This window comes from Rhinichthys klamathensis, unplaced genomic scaffold (genome assembly GCF_029890125.1).
Source record: "Rhinichthys klamathensis goyatoka isolate OS25496 unplaced genomic scaffold, OSU_Roscu_1.1 h1tg000380l_1, whole genome shotgun sequence".
NCBI lineage: Eukaryota > Metazoa > Chordata > Actinopteri > Cypriniformes > Leuciscidae > Rhinichthys > Rhinichthys klamathensis.
Window position 1 is genome coordinate 113589 of NW_026606887.1, and position 19012 is coordinate 132600.

General features: G+C 38.0%; 1 protein-coding gene across 1 annotated transcript in view; it reads right to left on the bottom strand.

Moving 5' to 3' along the window:
- plppr1 (phospholipid phosphatase related 1) overlaps positions 1-19012 on the bottom strand; it is a 65170-nt gene that overhangs the window by 30002 nt on the left and 16156 nt on the right. Inside the window, exon 2 of the mRNA XM_056233897.1 lies at positions 16435-16531. Coding sequence (XP_056089872.1) covers positions 16435-16494 — 60 coding nt within the window. The 5' untranslated portion in view covers positions 16495-16531. The remainder of the gene's footprint in view (positions 1-16434; positions 16532-19012) is intronic.

The following is a 19012-nucleotide window of genomic DNA, read 5'->3' on the forward strand; positions in this document are numbered from 1 at the left end:
CCTAATACAACTGCTCAGTTTAGTGTCCAGTATATTTCTTTTCATTTTCTAATAATTGCAAATAAGTCATTCCATTTGTGTATTATGTCAATGTGATATTGTCATGATAAAGCCAATATTTAGTAATTAAAAATGACAATTCATTTGAAAGACTAAGCAATAACCTTGCAAAATAGAATTAAGTGCACTTCTTTTTCAAGAGTAATGAAACAAAAAACAGTTAATATACATTGTTAATAAAGATTTGCACAACACCGATTTTAAAACTAAGTACAATTTTGGTTAACAACTAACTGTTCTTTCTCATGTCTTTGATACAACAGTCTCATTAGTATCTCATGCCAACACACTCATCACATCTTTAATGCGTAAAGGGGGGATGATTAAGACCAAATCTGTTCCGCTGTTAAAGTGATTTTATGCTGGATACACTAATTACAGCTCCGTCCGTGAGATCATGTGATCATTTCCCAACACACTGCAATAATCAGCATGATACAAAACAAGCCAGACGCCACACACTGCCTCAGCTCTCCTACAGAGGGCAGTGCGCGACTACACAAGGGAACAACGCGGACAAGGCCGACAGAATGTGTGTATAGAGAGAGAGAGAGATGCTTGCTTACATACTGATCTGAAATCACTGCATACTGCCTACTAAGCAGTGGAGTGGGCATTACAAACAGTACTATGCTACAATTTTGACAAAACCTCGTTGTCTGTGAGTGACATCTGGTCATTATCTTACATTTTTATTTGATCCAGTCAAATTCTTCACCAATAAAGAAAGACATACTAAAATGTGTAATTACTTACAGCTCATTGACCAAAGTTGCAGGTCATCCGGGTATTCTATGCATATGTATACACTGAACAAAATTATAAACCCAACACTTTTGTTTTTGCCCCCATTTTTCATGAGCTGAACTCAAAGATCTAAGTCTATACACAAAAGGCCTATCAAATATAAAAATCACAATATTTGACAAATTGTGCAGCCCTATAAAGAATTACAGCAACAACAACAACAAAAAAAATGTTTTTAACACAATGTTTCTGAGAATAGATCTTTTCCCCAAATCATGCAGCCCTACTTTGTGTCATCAGCCCTTCAAACTGCCACTACCACAGCATCTGAATGCCACCCTCTACACAATAGCCAAATCACAATGGATGCCAAGCTGCTTTAAAGGAATTGTTCATCTAAAAATTAAAATTCTTTGCGGGGAAAAAAAACAATTCACATATAAACTCGTCTTCCACCACAGACCATACAATTCTCAGTTAAGCTTCATAGGTTTAGGTTTTGTCCTGCATTGTGTTTTTTGTGCTGATGGTGCAAATCTTGGGGGTTGTTAAGAACTAAGGATATTACTTTTCTAAGCAGTCGGACTTGTGATTTGCCATATGGATAATAAAACAGTCCAATTGATTAAAAAAATCCCCTTTACTTTACAGTAAATGAAGGACCAGAGCTATACTGTAGCTCACTCAAAAATGAAAATTCAGTCATCATTTACTTACCCTCATGTTGTTCTAGGGATGCACGATATATCGGTCTCCATATCGGTATCAGCCGATATATGTTCATTTTTAATGTTATCGGCTAGATAAGAAAATGTGGCCGATATATTTAAGTCGATAAATAATGGATTATTTCCTTCAGCTGAGACACTTCAGATGCGCACTGTTCAACATGATGCTTTTGATTTGCTTGAAATGTGATTGGAATCACTTCAAAAAAAGAAAATACAGTAAAGTGCAACATGTGCCTTCAAATAGGCTGCAAAAAATGAGAACATTATAATTGTGTGCGTGGGACATGGCTTTTAATGGTGAGACTTTTGTTTTTGCAATGTCTGGTTGGGCAAAACAAAATTACAGAAGATGCTTGTCAAAAGCAATAATAGTGTTGGGAAAAGGCACATGTCGTGACGCAAAATGACCAGAGTTCGTATCCGGCTTTTGCCGAACTTGCTCCTCTTTCTATGGAAACTTGTTTCCGCCAGAAGAAAACATTTTAAAAGATAATTGCGACTTTTTATGTCATAATTGCGAATTTACATCTCGCAACTCTATATTTTGCAATTCTGAGAAATAAGTACAAAGTCAGAATTGCGAGAAATTAACTTTATATCTCACAATTCTGACATCTTTTCTCAGAATTGTGAGATATAAACTCTCAATTCGCCTTTGGCTAAGCCCCGCCCCCCCTTAGTTACTGTTGCTACGTCCGACAAACAAACTTCATCTGGGGTCTGGTATCAACATGGCTTATGCTGTGACAGCTCTTCCTGCTGACATTTTATCAAACTTTTATAAAGCAGCAAATAAAGTGTCTGATGGAAGTAGGCAAAGGGTCTGCAATATACGTTTGAAGGCTATATTCACGACATACAGGTGAAACGCAAGGAACAACATGGCATCCAAATAGAGGCAAAAGCATACTGGTCACAGTCAAAAAATGAACCACCGCATATCCTACTAATGGAGACGGAGGCTGGGACTCACAATATCAAGGAGCAACACTGTTCATGCAAAGCTGGGTAGGTCTCTATTCACTTCTATAATCGTTATTACAAAGCAAACGGACTACGCGAGTATAACGTTGTATTTATTAGCAGCTTGTGCTAGACGACACTTGTCAGGATTTGACTTCGGTTTGGGAAGGGGAAAAAACGGACACCCCCTCCAACCTCTCTGGGAAACGCGTATCTGTGTTACAAATGCCCCAGGCTACGGTGGCCCAGTAGTGCACAACACAACGACATTTAAAAAGCAAACATAAGTTCACAACACAACGGAATTAAGCCACAACACAACGGAAAATCCACAACACAACGGAAAATCTACAACACAACGGAAAATCCACAACACAACGGAAATAAGCCACAACACAACGGAAAATCTACAACACAACGAAATAAAGACGCAACACAACGGAAATGCTCCCGACCACTAGAGGGCTCTCGGGCGCGATAAAGTTAGTTTTCCTTGCCATTGTTCAATACAGAGTCAGTCAGCAGTCTAACGTAAATATATCAATACCACGATTAGTTTTAAGTGTAACCATTGTATATCGATATAAAATATTACTTCAAAATAACCTACATGAATTATATCTGCGTATTTATACACGAGAATGCTTGGACGCGCTATGACAGCGCATGATCCCTAAAGGAACGTCTGCCAATTCCACCAAGTGGTTAAAACGTATAATTTATTATAATATTATTTGATAAATTCAAATAAAAACCATTTGGCGAATTGCAGAATTACAGGAAAGTAATGGCACAATTCCACCTGTAATAAGTCAGTCTGGCCACAATAGGAACCACACGCTTTGTGACATTTAACATGTTTTAACAACTTGGAGGAATTGACAGACGTTCCCTTAGGGATCATGCGCTGTGGTAGCGCGTCAAAGCTTTCTATAAATATAAAAAATATAAATATGCAGCTATAATGCACGTAGGTGATTTTGAATGATGGTTAGCTATACATACTGTTAAAACTAATCGTGGTGTTGATATATTTTTTATAGACTGCTGACTCTATTGAACAATGGCAAGGAAAACTAACTTTATCGCGCCCGAGAGCCCTCTAGTGGTCGGGAGCATTTCCGTTGTGTTGCGGCTTTATTTCTTTGTTTTGTAGATTTTCCGTTGTGTTGTGGCTCATTTTCCGTTGTGTTGTGGCTCATTTTCCGTTGTGTTGTGGCTTAATTCCGTTGTGTTGTGAACTTATGTTTGCTTTTTAAATGTCGTTGTGTTGTGCACTACTGGGCCACCGTACCAGGCACAACGTTTAACCATATTTTTGATAAAACTACGACGGTAATAGCCTGCAGAGACCAAAAATATGAGACGGCTGTGTTAAAGTCAATGGAGCGCTGTGAAAAAGTGTCGGACCTCTGTGGGAGCTCGTTCTTGGCTGCGCTGTGATTGGTCAATCTACATTCTAGGGTGTGGCTTAGCCAAATGCGAATTATAGAGTCCAATTCTAAGGAATTTAGAGACTTTATTCCTCAGAATTCTGAGTTTTTATCTCACAATTCTGACTTTATAACACGAAATTTGCGACTTTATATCACGCAATTCTGAGATAAAAGGTCAGAATTGCGATATTTAAACTCGCAATTGTAAGTCAGAATTGTTAGATAAAAAGTCGCAAATTTCGTGTTATAACGTCAGAATTGTGAGGAATAAAGTCTCTAAGTTCCTTAGAATTGGACTCTATAACTCGCAATTACCTTGTTTATTTTTAATTCTTTGGTGGAAAGAAGCTTTCATAATTTCCTATTCTATTTAATGTTCTTTTGTGTTAGGAACGACATAAGGATGGGTAAATAATGATAGATTTTACAATTTCGAGTGAATCTCTTAGACAAAAAAAAAAAAATCACTGAGACTGGATAGGCTTTCGATTGGACCCGCAATAAGCTACCTAACAACTACCCAGACGACCCTAGCAACCGTCTCGCAACACACTAACAACCACTCAGAACACCCAATCACAGTGGACAAGCACCACTCACATATCCTCAGAAAGATGCCAAAAATCCAGTCCACACCAAGCCGACCGTCAGCCATAGGGCCGTGCTAGTTGACAGACGGCTTTAGTCATTTTGGTGCGTTCAAGCACAGCTTTCTGACCGAGACCCAGCCGACGAGAGGCGACAACACAGTCAGCACATCACATCTAAAACCAAACACTACAGCTGTTCCAGACAAGCAGAATCAATCATAACAGGCTGTATGCATCATAAACACGACAAGTCAGACAACTTACAACACCAGCGGTTCAGTGGGACGCGGCCCTAAAACACACATGATGAACGACTTCAGAGAACCATGATTCATCATTCTGTTCACCGCAGAATCAAACCAATTACACGAGGAGATGATGCACTCTATTTTCGTAATGCGTGCTGTAAAAATAGTTTACAGTGTGGCAGTGCGCTTGACACTGCATGATCAAACAAGGCCTTGAGGATTAGGCAGATATTATAACAACTGATCATCTTTTTTTCCTATGAATTTAAAGATTGAATCAATTTAAAATGCAAAAATACTGTTTTCTTACTAATGACACAATGGAGGCAGAAGCTGTGTTCGATTTTTACATCAACTTATTGATATTTTCTGTTAATTGGGTAGTTAATTGAAATAGCTCTCGCTGGTTACAAATTAAAGTAAATGAGAAGAAAATAATAATTTGCATAATGATCATTTTTGCTAAAATAAACATCAAAAGAAGCTCACAAACAATTAAATATTCAAAGAGACATGACCTACTAACTAATGTGACCAGACTTCACAAGATAAGAAAGATCACATGCTTAGAGGAATAATTCACAAGGAAATGTAAATTCTGTTATTGTTTATTTATATTGTTTCAAACTCTAATGTGGTTTCTATAAAACACACTAAAATAAAATAGTATTCACACTCTTCTTTTCCACATATAATGACAGTGCATTGTGACCACCAAACTTTTTGTGAATACTTTTCAGCAAAGACATTAAATTGATCAAAATTGATAGTAAAGACATTTGTTATTAGCACTTTGTGATCAGTTACGAAATATACAATAACCATAATGAGTCATAAGTAATTATTCATTGAAATGACATAATTCATTGTAATCCTTCATTGTAATTACATTTTTGAATCTGAATGTGAATGAGATTTCAGAGGTTTAGTGGAGGAGCAGACTAGATGACTGTAAAAAAAAATATCAGTTTCATTTGGTAGAACCTTCATCTTATGGGAAAAAAAGACCTTCAAAGATTTAGAAAAAAAAAAAGCTAAATAACAGCATACAAGTTAAGAAATGACATGAAATAGAGTATAAAAAATGGCATTTTCCAATTTTGGGTTAAAGATTCTAGGCTTAATGTGTGCTTGTGGAAAAAGAGAGATCTGTTTACTCAGTCAAATTTGACTCAGCTCATTTATTTTAATAGTTTAATTACGTCTCCAATATTCCCCAGTGGGCCTGTCCTAAACTCTCATACAAATAATTAGACAGGCAGCACTTAAAGCATTTGTTGTTTTTAGTATTCAGATTTGTTGTCAATGCCGCCAACATTTTTCTAAAGCAGGTGTCAATCATGGCTATACGCCTGGATTTGAGCAGCTTCACTACATTCTTCCATGAACATAACAAATAAACGGAGACAGTTTGACAGTATATCTCTGATTCTCTGTGGGGTTTAAAAGAACAGAAATCCTCTTATCATTCTTGCATCTTCTGACGCAATGCATTTGAAATCATACGCAATTGAGTATCAACTGACAGCACAATACATGCAGTTCATGCTGAAACCGGTCTACAACAGTGTGGATAAAGCAGAGTATTTGTCGATGTTGGAAGGTACACTGTAATAAATGCGTTTTAGGGGTTCAAGCACGTAGCGCTGAAACCCTTTTGTAATTGATTGAATTTCCAAGGATCAGCATTTTCCCCTAAAAGTGATCGACCAGACCGTAAGTCGCAGAGACTTGAAACTTTGAGGGATGCCAGTACCCACTGCATCTACAACATCACCAAGGCTTGCCCCAATCGGCCTGATGGGGGCGCTACAGCGACAGCAAAAGTACGTAATCGCTCATACCTCCTGAACTGTCGGTGTAGGCTCAACTGTCTTATATCGTTGGAAGCCTTGGCCCAACAACAAAACACACGTCTCGGATTTCGAACGTCACTCTGGTGAAATTTTCGGGTATTTTGGAATCCCAGTCGGAACCAATCCAGTGCATAAAGATTATCTGGAATCTGATTGTCAATAATTATCAAAAAAAGTCTAAATTTCAATTGACGTCTGTGACGGGAAGCCAAAATGTTCAAAGTAGCCTTATGCCTGTGATAAATTCGAAAGAAATTGGCCACTGGGGGCACCTTTTCGCGAGTGTAAACGATTGTAAATCGTGTGATTTTTCGCACATGCCCACAACATTCATAACACATGGTAGAACTCCTCATTCTGAGCAACTTTGCCTCTAGGACCGCCGCTGGAAATCAAACCGTTCGCTAAATATCTGAGATTATTTAAAAAACGTACTTTCGCTGACTTTTTGGCTCAACCTCGATAACTATCAAAAAGTTCTAAAACATATTTCCTTAATAAAATGTCTGTTTTAGCTGTAAATTGTCTTTTTTTCATCTAGGCAGTTACATCCTAGCTAAATAAAACTATACCTTTTACGCATGTGCTTTAAGGTCTTACAACTTGCCATTTCTTGGTAATTGTTTGCGAGATTTACTAGCAATTTCTGAGTGACAATTGTTTCTACACCATTGTTTTTCAGTGTATAGTGTGTGTTCATTGGGGGGAAACGTTTAAATCAGGATGCAGTTTCCAACTGACTTCCACAGTTTGCTGGATAGTCCATTTTTCTACCTTGAGGCCTACAATAGCTGCTTTTCCACCGCCGAGCCGAACGCTTCCAGGAACGGTAAGGAAAGGTTCGATTTATATTTCCACTTGAGCTTGATTAAGCTCGGCATGATGTTTACAAAGCGTTCTCGGCCCAGAGTTCCCATCACGGTTGGCTAACTGGTAGAATGCGTGTAGTGACATCGGCACTCAGGATTGGTCACTTGTCTGTTGCCTGGCTACCAATTTCTCTTTAGCTGGCAGAGCGCGCTATTTGAGCAAAGTAATCAAGTTATTAACAATACCTGACCATTCTCCTTAACAGGGATGTTATTTACATCTCATACAGTCTGTGAGCGCTTGACTCACCAAGGCAACGACTGACGCATTTGAATTACATTCGAAAGAGCTCTGTTATCAGCCCCACAGTGGAAACCGAAACCAATTAAGCAATGAAATGGTTTGGCTTGACAGTGGAAAAGTGGCTAATGTTAACCATTCAAACATTGTTCAGGTTCTTAGTTTAGTTTCAGTCCGAAAAATTTGCAGATAAATCTTCAGCTTTAAAAAATTTCAACTATTCTTGCAGACACACAGAGAGACACAAAACTACAGCTCAGAGCGGAGAGCACAGCACTTTGTGGGTGGACTTTTAGGATGAATAATTAATTGTGTCTGATGTTATTGGGGAATAGGTGGTTTCTTAACAGGGAGCAGACCTCGGGAAGGCAGGGTCCAAAATTTGCGAGCCAAAATTAGTTTTCACTATAAAACATTATTTTGCATTGTTATATACTACATAAACTCACAAAAATACACAAAAGGTCAAATTATCGTCTATTTTTCTACATGTAGTTGCAGCACATGACTTTGATTTTGTGGACAAAAGTTGTATTCTTTTGGTTTCCCCTAAGAAATAAGGTTTCTTTTCAGAAATGTCTTCATGGTATCAGGGCCTTTGTATCATGTGGAGATTTTTACTTCATGTCCTCAAAAAAATATGAAAATAAATTATATATAGGCAAAAAAAAAAAATTGTACGTCAAGTCATTGACCTATTGGCTGAAAAAAATAAAACAAGATGTGATTAACAGTCTTGATGGTTTGAGTGTTTAGTTTCTAAAAGTTTTTGGAATTTCACTAGTTTCATACTCTCAGCAGCCAATAATTCACTGCACAAAGCCATTTATTTTACTCGTAAAATACGCACAAGCAAATCGTTATTTGCCTTTTATTTCCTACTGAACATAGAACTTTACAAAATGGTGAACAAATGTAATTTCTACCACTATATCTACTATATGTTTCTATATCTACTTGCAGTGTTTCCCACAATGCCTAAGTGAATTATATAGATCGCACTGGTCAATCAATCAATCAATTTTTGATCATTTTCACTAGCTATGTTTCCATCTGAAGTTGCGAATTTGCGCAAAATTGTATATAACATTTGCGAATAAAGCACCGTTTTCATCTAGTGAGTCGAAGAGAACAAAATCATCACTTCTTGGCGCTAAATATCACTAAGAAAAATGGAAGTTTCTGCAGTAGGAGAAGCCACTGTATATAACTAGTTCATATATCATAAATTACTTGCACCTCAGAACACGCAGAGGAAACGCAATAAAGTTATCTTGCTCTGGAGGCAGATGCTGCTGTTCGGGAACGCAGTCGTGTTAGACAGTTCTGGGAGGGAATTATACCGAACCACTTTGACGACAGACTTTGCTCAGCCATTTCAAAACAAACAGTACAACAAATGCAGATGCTGTGCAACGAGACCGGTCCGCTGGCTAGTCCAGTTATACCGTTCCATCGCAAAGTCACGTCTTTTTTGATGCGCATCGAGGAATTTATTCGGTAATAAATGTGTGATGTGTAATAAATGATGTGTTTCCATCGTCGTTTATGCATACTTTTTCTTATCGGATACACATTTTATCTGACTCAATTGAGTGCACAAGTTTTTAATGCTCATTTTGAGAACATGGACGCATTGGTGGGGAAGCGTTGTGTCATAAATTATGGAAAATTCCATCAATTGCAGGGGAAAGATTTGTTCAGGCCATCCTTAAAAATATTATTGTTTGCCGTAACCCGACCGACCCTGTCAAATTAGGACCGACCCAATTATTATTATTTTTTCCCCTTTTAGTCCGACCGACTTGCCGGTTGTAAACTTGCATTAAGACCGACCAATTTTTTTTTACTCTTCAAACAACTAATACAAATGCAATCAAATAATATACATTTATTATAGTAAGTATTGTGAATATAAATTGCGTAGGCTACGTTCTTTCTTAAAACCCGTGGCGTGGCGTTATGATTATGTTTACACCATTGGTTTACGCATGTCACACTATGGCCTGTGCGTTCGCTTCGTTTCATTCACTGTCAATGGTTCGCGCTCGGTGATGATGGCTGCGGCGCGGCTGCTTGTGAAATACGTCTGTATGAGCCTACATTTAGTCGCTCATTATTCGAAATTCAAATAGGGAATCGATGTTAACGGCCTTTTCTCGGAGCGCGTCCAGCTCGTCATGAAATGCCCACCGCGAACGCGCGTCACACAGCAACTGCAGGCTCTGATAAACAAACACACATAAGTGTGGGAAGCCAAACACACCGAAAGGAGGACGAAACGGCGCGGTGTGTTACAGAGTTCGCGCTGCGCTGACTTGTAATCTGCGTGGCTCAATGGACCGAGACGCGCGAGCGCGACAGACTCGACAGGGCAGGAGAAGTGTTTGCTTGCGGCAGCCAATGGTCAGAGCCAGTGGCGTCATGCCCATTCAAAGTGAGGGGGCACGTGCCCCCTCAGATTTTTCCTCCCTGATAATTTTTTATTTCTTCAGTCTTGTTATAATCAGATTCAGCGCGTTGTTCATCTTCAATCCGCAGCGGTGCCGAGCAGAGCGCACGTCAGAAACAGAGGACATGGTGTGTGTGTGTGTGTGCGTGCGTGTTCATCTGAGCCTCATTGGTCTGTCACTGCTCGTCAATGTCAGAATATTTGAGATGACGAATCAAATCAAAGTAGGCGGGCTTTATGTTCACAGAAGCTGAGCGCGAATTTTAGCAGTGAGACTCGACGCTTCAGTGTACAGTCAAGTGCGAGATGTAAGTAGCTAAACTAAACATTTCATATTTGAGTTTTTTTAGTTCATAAATGTTAAACGAATGACAAAAATAATCAGGCACACGAATATACTTTTGTCTAATTTCGCCATTTTTAACTGAAAATAGGCCTATGTAACGTGACTCGTAATGTAGGCTAATAGTTTACTGTCATTGTGAGGGGAAAAGACGTTTTCATTGTTAGGCACAAGATTAATAATGAATGTGTACATATTGAGAATTAATATAGTACAATTTGTAGCCTTAAGTAAATTAAAAAAGCTCAGCTTTAGGAGGGGAAGGCAAGATCAGGAGACTGAGAGAAAAAGAAAGAGTGATGGATAAGAAGTGAGAGCAGGTATTGACAAATAATCTGCCCACTGACATGGTTTTAAAGCTATTTCTTATCCTTTTTTTGGCCTTCAAACGTCTTGAAATGCACATATCAGAGAAATAAAAAATTTGAACCCCCTACCAACCTCAAATTTAGGACCTCTGTGATTATAAAGCCCTGTCTACGGCCCTGTATTAGGCATAAGATCAATAATGAATGTGTACTGTGAATGAATTTAATAACTTAGTTAGGCTACCTAGCTTTCCTAGTAGCTTTCAGTAAATAAATTCGTCTGAGAAAATGATTCATAAATCAACCTATCAGTTGACCCTATGTTTACTTTCTTCACTGACAGACAAAAATGAAAAGCCTATCAGTCAAAGCTCAACTTTAGGAGTTTTTTTGGCCTTCAAAACATCTTATAATGCACATATAAGATGCACATATACTTTAACTTAGTCCTCAGATAGAGGAGGGTTGCTGCTAGCTCCGTTAAGGTATTTCTGTCCCTCCCAAACTGCATTGAAATAGTATGTTTCGCAGCCAGAATTAAAAAAATGTCAGGGGGAGAAACATGATCCATATCACCCGTCAGAAAACAATTGCAACGTCTCAGATTGTGCCCCCCCAGAATTTTGGCTTGCATGACGCCCCTGGTCAGAGCGGCGCGAACTAATCTCACCAGCGCCACCCTGACCAATAAAACAGCACATCCCATACCGAAATGTAGCCTACTAAATTGCACAAAAGAAAATCGACCATTCCATAATATGTCAGGACTACTTCGGCCTATAGTTTCCTACAATGCGCCTAGCTATTTGACCACACTGATTTCCGTTAATAATAGCAGATGTTTATGAGTCAAATCTCTCACTCTCTCCCTGCAACTTTTTGTTACCCTCCTTTCCTGCCCCTAGACCAGAAAGGGGGCTTGTAACAGTATGGGTCAAATGTAAACGAATGGTGCCAAACGCGCTGTTTTATTGGTCGGCGCGGCGCTGGTGAGATTAGTCATTTTAATTTATTTGTTTCCCTCTGAAAATCCACTTTCATTGAAATCTAGTAGCTCCTTTTTTTTCTTTTTTTTTTCTGCCTATTTTTTTCCAAATGAATGCAGCTGGAATTAATGCAATAAATATGTTTTTTTTTTTGCAAAGATTTCAAATTGTTTGTGGTCTATAACCTGTATCGGAATGAGGTTCGCAATGGTGCGCCCGAAGGCATGGGGGTTGAAGACCCAGTCCGTGACGTCACGATATGCAAATTTGTTTAAATTCATATCGACCTAATCACCATGACCAAAATTATCCTTTTTTTTTTACATTGAATCTTGAATTCCTACCGACCCTTTTTTTTTTTTTTTTTTGCTGTTACTGCAAACCAAAATATTTTTAAGGATGGCCTCAGCTTAAAGCAACACCAAGTAAGATTTTTTACCTTAAAATAATGTTTCCAAAATCGTTTCAGTGGTTCATTAAGTCTTAACAGGGGGAAAGGCACTTCTGGATTCGCTTTGCGGTCCTATATCTGCTGTAACCACGCTATGTAAGATTGCCAGATCGGTTCGCGTTTCTGTAGTTCTAATGAGTCATAAGAAAACTACAAATTTGACTAGCTTTACGTCAAGTGTTGACGTCAAGTGTTACAATATTCATTATTATAGAATGTGTTGGATGCATCATGGGTAAAAATCTATTTTTTTATAAATTCATGAAACTGCCTTTTGAAGCCAACACTATAACTAAGTAACTATGCATGCGTTATATAATTATAGCCTGCATGCCTGAATATTACTCTGATGAGAGCTAACACTGAAAATAGGTCAACAGATGGTTGTGATGTGGTCCAGGTATACGGTCGTCATTACTGGTGAGGATAGATGTGTAGTTTGCCTCAAATAAGTCAGTCTAACAGAAATTTATAACCAAGAAAACCCCACCAAATTATTTGTACTAGACAAGATCTTATAGCGGCAGCCAAATTATTCATTGCTCATTTGACTTGTTATTCGTCGATCAGTGAAAAACAAGCCCAATCACTGACCACATAAACAGGAACAACATGATCAGAAGATGGCCAGTGTCCAGTTCCTGCACAGTCAGTAGCTGGAAGAGAAAGGTAGCAGGCATATGTCACCATATTGGATACGCTTCTCAGATCGAGAGCCTTTTCGCAGGAATAATCTCTCTACAGAAACTGAGCACACGACTGTATTTCTCAGCGCCTTCACATCTTCACTAAGCAAGCATTAGACGGCATGATCGTTTCTGTGTGGCCTAGTTTCCGTCTCTGATGTGTCTTGAAAGCTTCAAGCAGATCCAGAGGCAGAGGAACAGAAACACACACACATACACACACACTCACACATGTCCATTTAGTGGAAAGCACTGTGGAATTGAGGGTTCGCCCTGTGAAAGGAATCTCTGTGACAAGCTGTGTTTTCAAGTGTATTTCATCTCTGTTTGCATGAAAAGTCCCAACTGTAGTCTGTTTGAGAACCTACTAGTATTTGATTTCTCTCGAACACCGTCTGGCAAGTGGCCTGGCACTTTGCGTAAAATAGAGGGATTTCACATTGGCAGCAGTCACAAAAGGAAAGAATCACCGGCACTAAAAGGCGAAGTTAGCTGTCATTCAAATGCACACTCAGTAGGCAACTAAAAATCAAAAACAGTTACAAGTATGCAATAGCAGACTATATATATCTCTAGTCACTATCATAATTTACTAATTAGTGGTGTTTGCTAAGTAAAGCATCAGATACGTGCACCGATTGTGCTCTTAGCAATGGAGGATTACTTGAAAAGTTACAATTTCTCACTGTTTCTCTGTCACATATTGGAATGCGATATTCTGACATTAATCAACATGAAGCTCACCATGCTAATGTAAACATTGACTTTTTTATCGAGATTGAAGTTGCGATGTCTTTTCTTCCCTATTGTGACGTATATCTGAGTGAAACGGCTTCTGGAACAAATGTAGGGCGGGGCTTGATTTTGTCTGTGGGGAATTGATTGGATGGTTGTGGCTTGCTATTGGTGGATCTCATGTGATTGACAGCCCGCCCTCATCATCAGAGAAGAGAAGAGATGAGCTGCAAGAGGGAGGGAAAGTTATTGTGATTCAAGATTATGAGACATGAATTTAAAAAAAAAAAATAGTTTCAGATGAATACTGCAATATTCGATTGAAAATAAGAATTATGAATTTTGATTTCATGGTGACGAAGAAAAAAGTTCAAAAGATAAATTCTAAGAAAATCGTGAAAATGTTCCTAAGTGCAATTCCTGCGTTAAACAGTAGCAAACATGGCGACGGCAAGCGTAGATGTTGATGCCCCATCCTCATTCAAATTAGAGGAGACAGCAACTTGTCTTTCTGAAGACAAAAAATTAAAGCGGATACTGCAAAAAGATGTTGATATAAACTAATAGCACAACAAACATGATGCATTGATGCAGCATATAAATCAACACCACAGTGAGAAGCTATTAATAGGCCAAACCACACTGGTTTGAAGCCCGACTCGCGGCGTCGAGTGCGAGACACGGAGATCACAAGGTGTTGTTACAGAACCAGGTATTTTATTTATTTTAATCTCTCTAAATGTGTATATGGATTTCTTTTTATATAATTTGTTGATTATTGTGTGCATATTTTTCTAAATGAATTCAAGAGTTAACTCTTGCAAGTGTAATGATACAAATTATAAGAAATAATTTTAATATGAATTATAGTGTTGTCACATACTGGAATTTCTAACTTTGAAATGATACCTTGAAAAATATTGATATTTTGATACCATTTTTAATACCACTGCCATATATACTGCGATGCCAAACTTTTTTTTAATCATCTTATCTTTTTATCATTTTATCATAATTTTTAATAATAATAATGATGTTGCAATACTTTACACAGGCAGGCTTTATCTGAAACCTTTAACTAAATTTACAACAACAAAAAAAGACAAGTAAACAGTCAGTAATAAAATAAGAAAAAAATAAATAAACTGCAAACGATAGCACAAATAAATACAATGGGATAAAGAGACAAATGAAATAAGCACAGCTTTAAGTTTTTCAGGTGGGTCTAACAGTTGTGTCAAAAATGACACCAAGGGTTTTACACTAGAACGTTTTTTTTTTTTTCTGGAAGTATCCCCAGATGATCATTAACGTCCTTCACACATCCCTTTTTACCAAATAGAATAAACTCAGTCTTAACTTCATTCAGCTGAAGAAAACTTTTTGCCAACCTACACTTCACCTCAGCCAGACATTCATAAAGAGACTGGAGAGAAAATTGCTCTCCATGTTTCACTGGAGGATAAATTTGAGAATCATTAGCATACAAATGAATAATGAATGCCATGTTTATCAAAAATATTTCCTAATGGAAGCATATTAAGGGATAACAAGACTGGTCCCAACATTGAGCCCTGAGGAACCCCACACATAAGGGGCAACCGAAGAAAATAGCTCCCTATACTAACTGAGAAAATGCACATTGTCTCAAAGTAGCTTTACAGAAAATCATGAAGTCAATGTTTATAACATCTCAATATCTTCATGCCCTAAAGTCACATTTAGCAGATTAGAGTTGAACGATGATATAGTTTACATTTTGCAATGATGCAAGCGATACAAAAATTGAGATATGCTATAGTCCTTTAAATGCATGCTGTATGTATGCAGATAAAGTTGGCCATACTTATAGCTGGGTTATAATACAGTTATAATATATTATAGTTGAGATTTGCAACTTTACAGGACTGTACTGTAAAGTTAAATATATATGGGTATAAAGTTGTATATATATCCCAATTTATATACAGAGCTGTGAGATAGATTTGCTATATAGTATTGTTTTTATGCGAGTGTATGTACTCAGGTAAGTAGGATGTACAGTATATACAGTACACGGTTGACGTTAACTCACTGTCAGTTGAGAAAGAGGTATCCTTTTGACAAGCATTCAATATTTCCTGATCCAGCCTAGCATCTGCCATTGAGATGAATGTGAAGGTGTATAGGTAGCTCTCTCCATGTGTCTTAAACCCTCCATGAGTAACCCGAGGCATCATGATCAAAGATCCAATGGTGATGATAGTTCACTGCTCAACCCTTGCAGAGCTTGAAAAAATAGATCTTTGACCACCAGGCTACAATTCCACCACATAGTTTATGATCCCATACTAGCACATAATTCTGCTGTAGAACAAAGCTGGATGTCCTAAATACTTTTCCACAGTATCAGCAACACACAGCTCTGAATATCTGGCATCGCATGTTCTCATGTTCAGGCAAATGGCACAGCGGTTCATCTCACAAACCCAACAGTGCTGTCTGGGAGATATGCACAACTCGTCTCGCGGAGGGAGAAGAGCGCTTTGAAGTGCCGGCACACAGTTCCCAGTGATTAAACTGGATTTGACAGAAGTTTAAATTAAATATCCAGCCAGTTTCAGAAAAGAAAGGACGTCTTAAAGCCGCATCAGAGAGTAAGGAACAGCACGATAAATGGAGAACAGAATATGATAGCAAGTGAAATATAAATACAGTTAAATATTACTGTTTTGGCTGTAAAAGAAACTTACCTCTACAAATATGAAGCATGGTATGATGGAGTAACTACGGTGTGTATTATCTGAAGCCATTTTGCATCAATTCAGTCTAAGTTCCACAACTGGCAATCTAGAGGAGAAAGAAGTAAAAAAAAGTCACAATTAATAGAGCATTTAATAAAAATCATGAATTTACTACCATTCTGTGAAATGCAGAGACAAGAAAAACTGGAGAAAGAATGTGGAGAAACAAGAAATAGTAAATCGCCCATTACACTTGTAAAGTAACGTATTTCATGTCACAAATTCACACACTACTGTTCAAACGTCTGGTGCATCAAAAACTTTATATACATTTAGCAAAGAACGCATTAAATTGATCAGAGAGACAGCAAAGACATTAGAGCGTTACAAAAGTGTTCAAATAATCCTTTTGTTTTGAACTTCATTGAAGAATCCTGAAAAAAACAGTTTACACAAAAATTTGCATCATATCATTTTTTGAGTGATTTCTGGAGGATCATGGGACACTGAGGACTGGAGTAATGATCACAGGAATAAATAATAATATTAATTAAATAATATATTCAAAGAAAACAATTATTTTAAAGTATAAGAAAATTCCTGAGAAAACCTGTGGTTTGGCAATGCTAATTCTCCTCTGAGTTTTATGGCTACAAAGCTTCACAGCTCTACTGCATTGGCTACTTACATTTCGGTATTCTGACCCAAACTGTGCGAGGTCGTAAACTGCTAATATTCCACTGCAAATGAGTTCAGCTAAATCATAAATGTCTTCAAATGAATTGTGGAATACCCAAAACAGTATATGCCACAACCAAAACAAATAGGAGTTCATAACAAACGCCGAAATTGAAGGGCATCCAGTCAGTGGAACGGAAACAGAACAAAGACAGAATGACAGAAAAAAGACTAACTGTGCAACATTCTCATTAGAGAAACACAAGGTTAAACACACACACTTTTTCTGCTTTTCTTTTCATACATCATTCATACATACACAAAAACAAAAAACCTTTTACACAGGAGATTCATTATGCAAATTTGCCGTCTCCTAGGGCAGCAATTAAAGCAGAAATGTGCATTATTTTATTTCAAAATATTTTCTCCTATCCCAGCTTAATATGCTTATAAGTTTATTCTCAGAAAAGTATAAACACTGGCATTGTGACTATCTAAACGTTGCTCTGGTTGAACGTTTGAACCAGCCTGATGCAACAACACATGGCGTAGGTTTGGGGTGGAAATACTTGGACCTGTTTACACCCGGTCCACTCATGCATTTCCTCTGATGGGATATCTATCCGGCCGTGAAAAGACCAGGTGTAAATGCCCTCCGAAACGCTTTCAAGACAGATTTAAATCCCATCACTCAAACCACTTCAGGAGGTGGTCTGAAACTCATTCCAGACCAAACTGGACAAGTGGAAATGCATATGGTTGTTGAAACCACGTATGTGAATTTTACTCCTCCCAAAATGTTAAGAAATAAACGTGAGAGAGAGCAAGTTTTAGGCTTTCTGGCGTCTCAGCCAGATATGAAAGCGCTACTGAAACACGAAATCACTGGAAGTAAGTTGCGGACGACGCTCAACACACAATCATCTTCATTAAAAGTAATTAAACTAAATGATCTTACCAGTGCTGATCCCACTCTCTCTTCTATTGCGGTCTTTGATCTTGAAATTAGCTGATGATAGATAAAATAAAGCTCATATCTGTTGCTTTGGTTGACGTGAATTCAAATTTGCATACAGCATGGATCCATTTTAACAAATCAGATAGCTATCTGATCAGTAAAACAAGCATTAAGTGACAGGACTGGTGTAAATGTGCCCTTTGACTAACCGATGGAAGAGGAGACTGTTTTGGGAACTTGTTTTAAATCATTTATTGTTTTTGTAATTCCATTTGGTGACGCCAGTAGCAAAGAAAATAAGAAATCAACAGTCTCCACCAACCTGAGGTAAACTTCCATCCTATTTGAAATGACAGGAGGTAGTTGGTGGGTCAAGCTCTCGAGACAATGACCAGCAAGTTTCGGAACTGACCCAAACTTTTTCCATAGCAAATTTAAAGCCACATATCAGAACTGCCAATTGTTTTCCATGGAGACTCTTTAATTGAGTGCCTATCTATGTTTTCTAGAGCAAATACACATCACACACTCACAGTGAACTATTGCATCAAAATTCAGTGCATTACAAATGCTTGTGCTGCTCTTGTGCTTTCATGAGCTTCATGTGAGGTTGTTCAGTCTGCCATCTCTCTTCTGGATAAACCATGGCCTAAAATGCATTTAGACACCACCGCCGATTACCAAAAAACTGCCCCCGTCACTGCCCTAGATATACGTCACTCACAATAGGGAAGAAAAGACTATCACCACTTCCCTTTCATGACGACTTTAAGCCACATTTCAAAATGTCTGAATGTCATTGCTTTAGATATCAAAATATCAAAACAAGTGCCATCTTTTAGGAGGAAAATAACGCTAATGGTTTTCTCTTCACTTCTAAAATATCAAAATAATGTTTAATATCAATCTTCACCATCACAGAGAATTAACAGAAATAAAAAAAATTGAAAA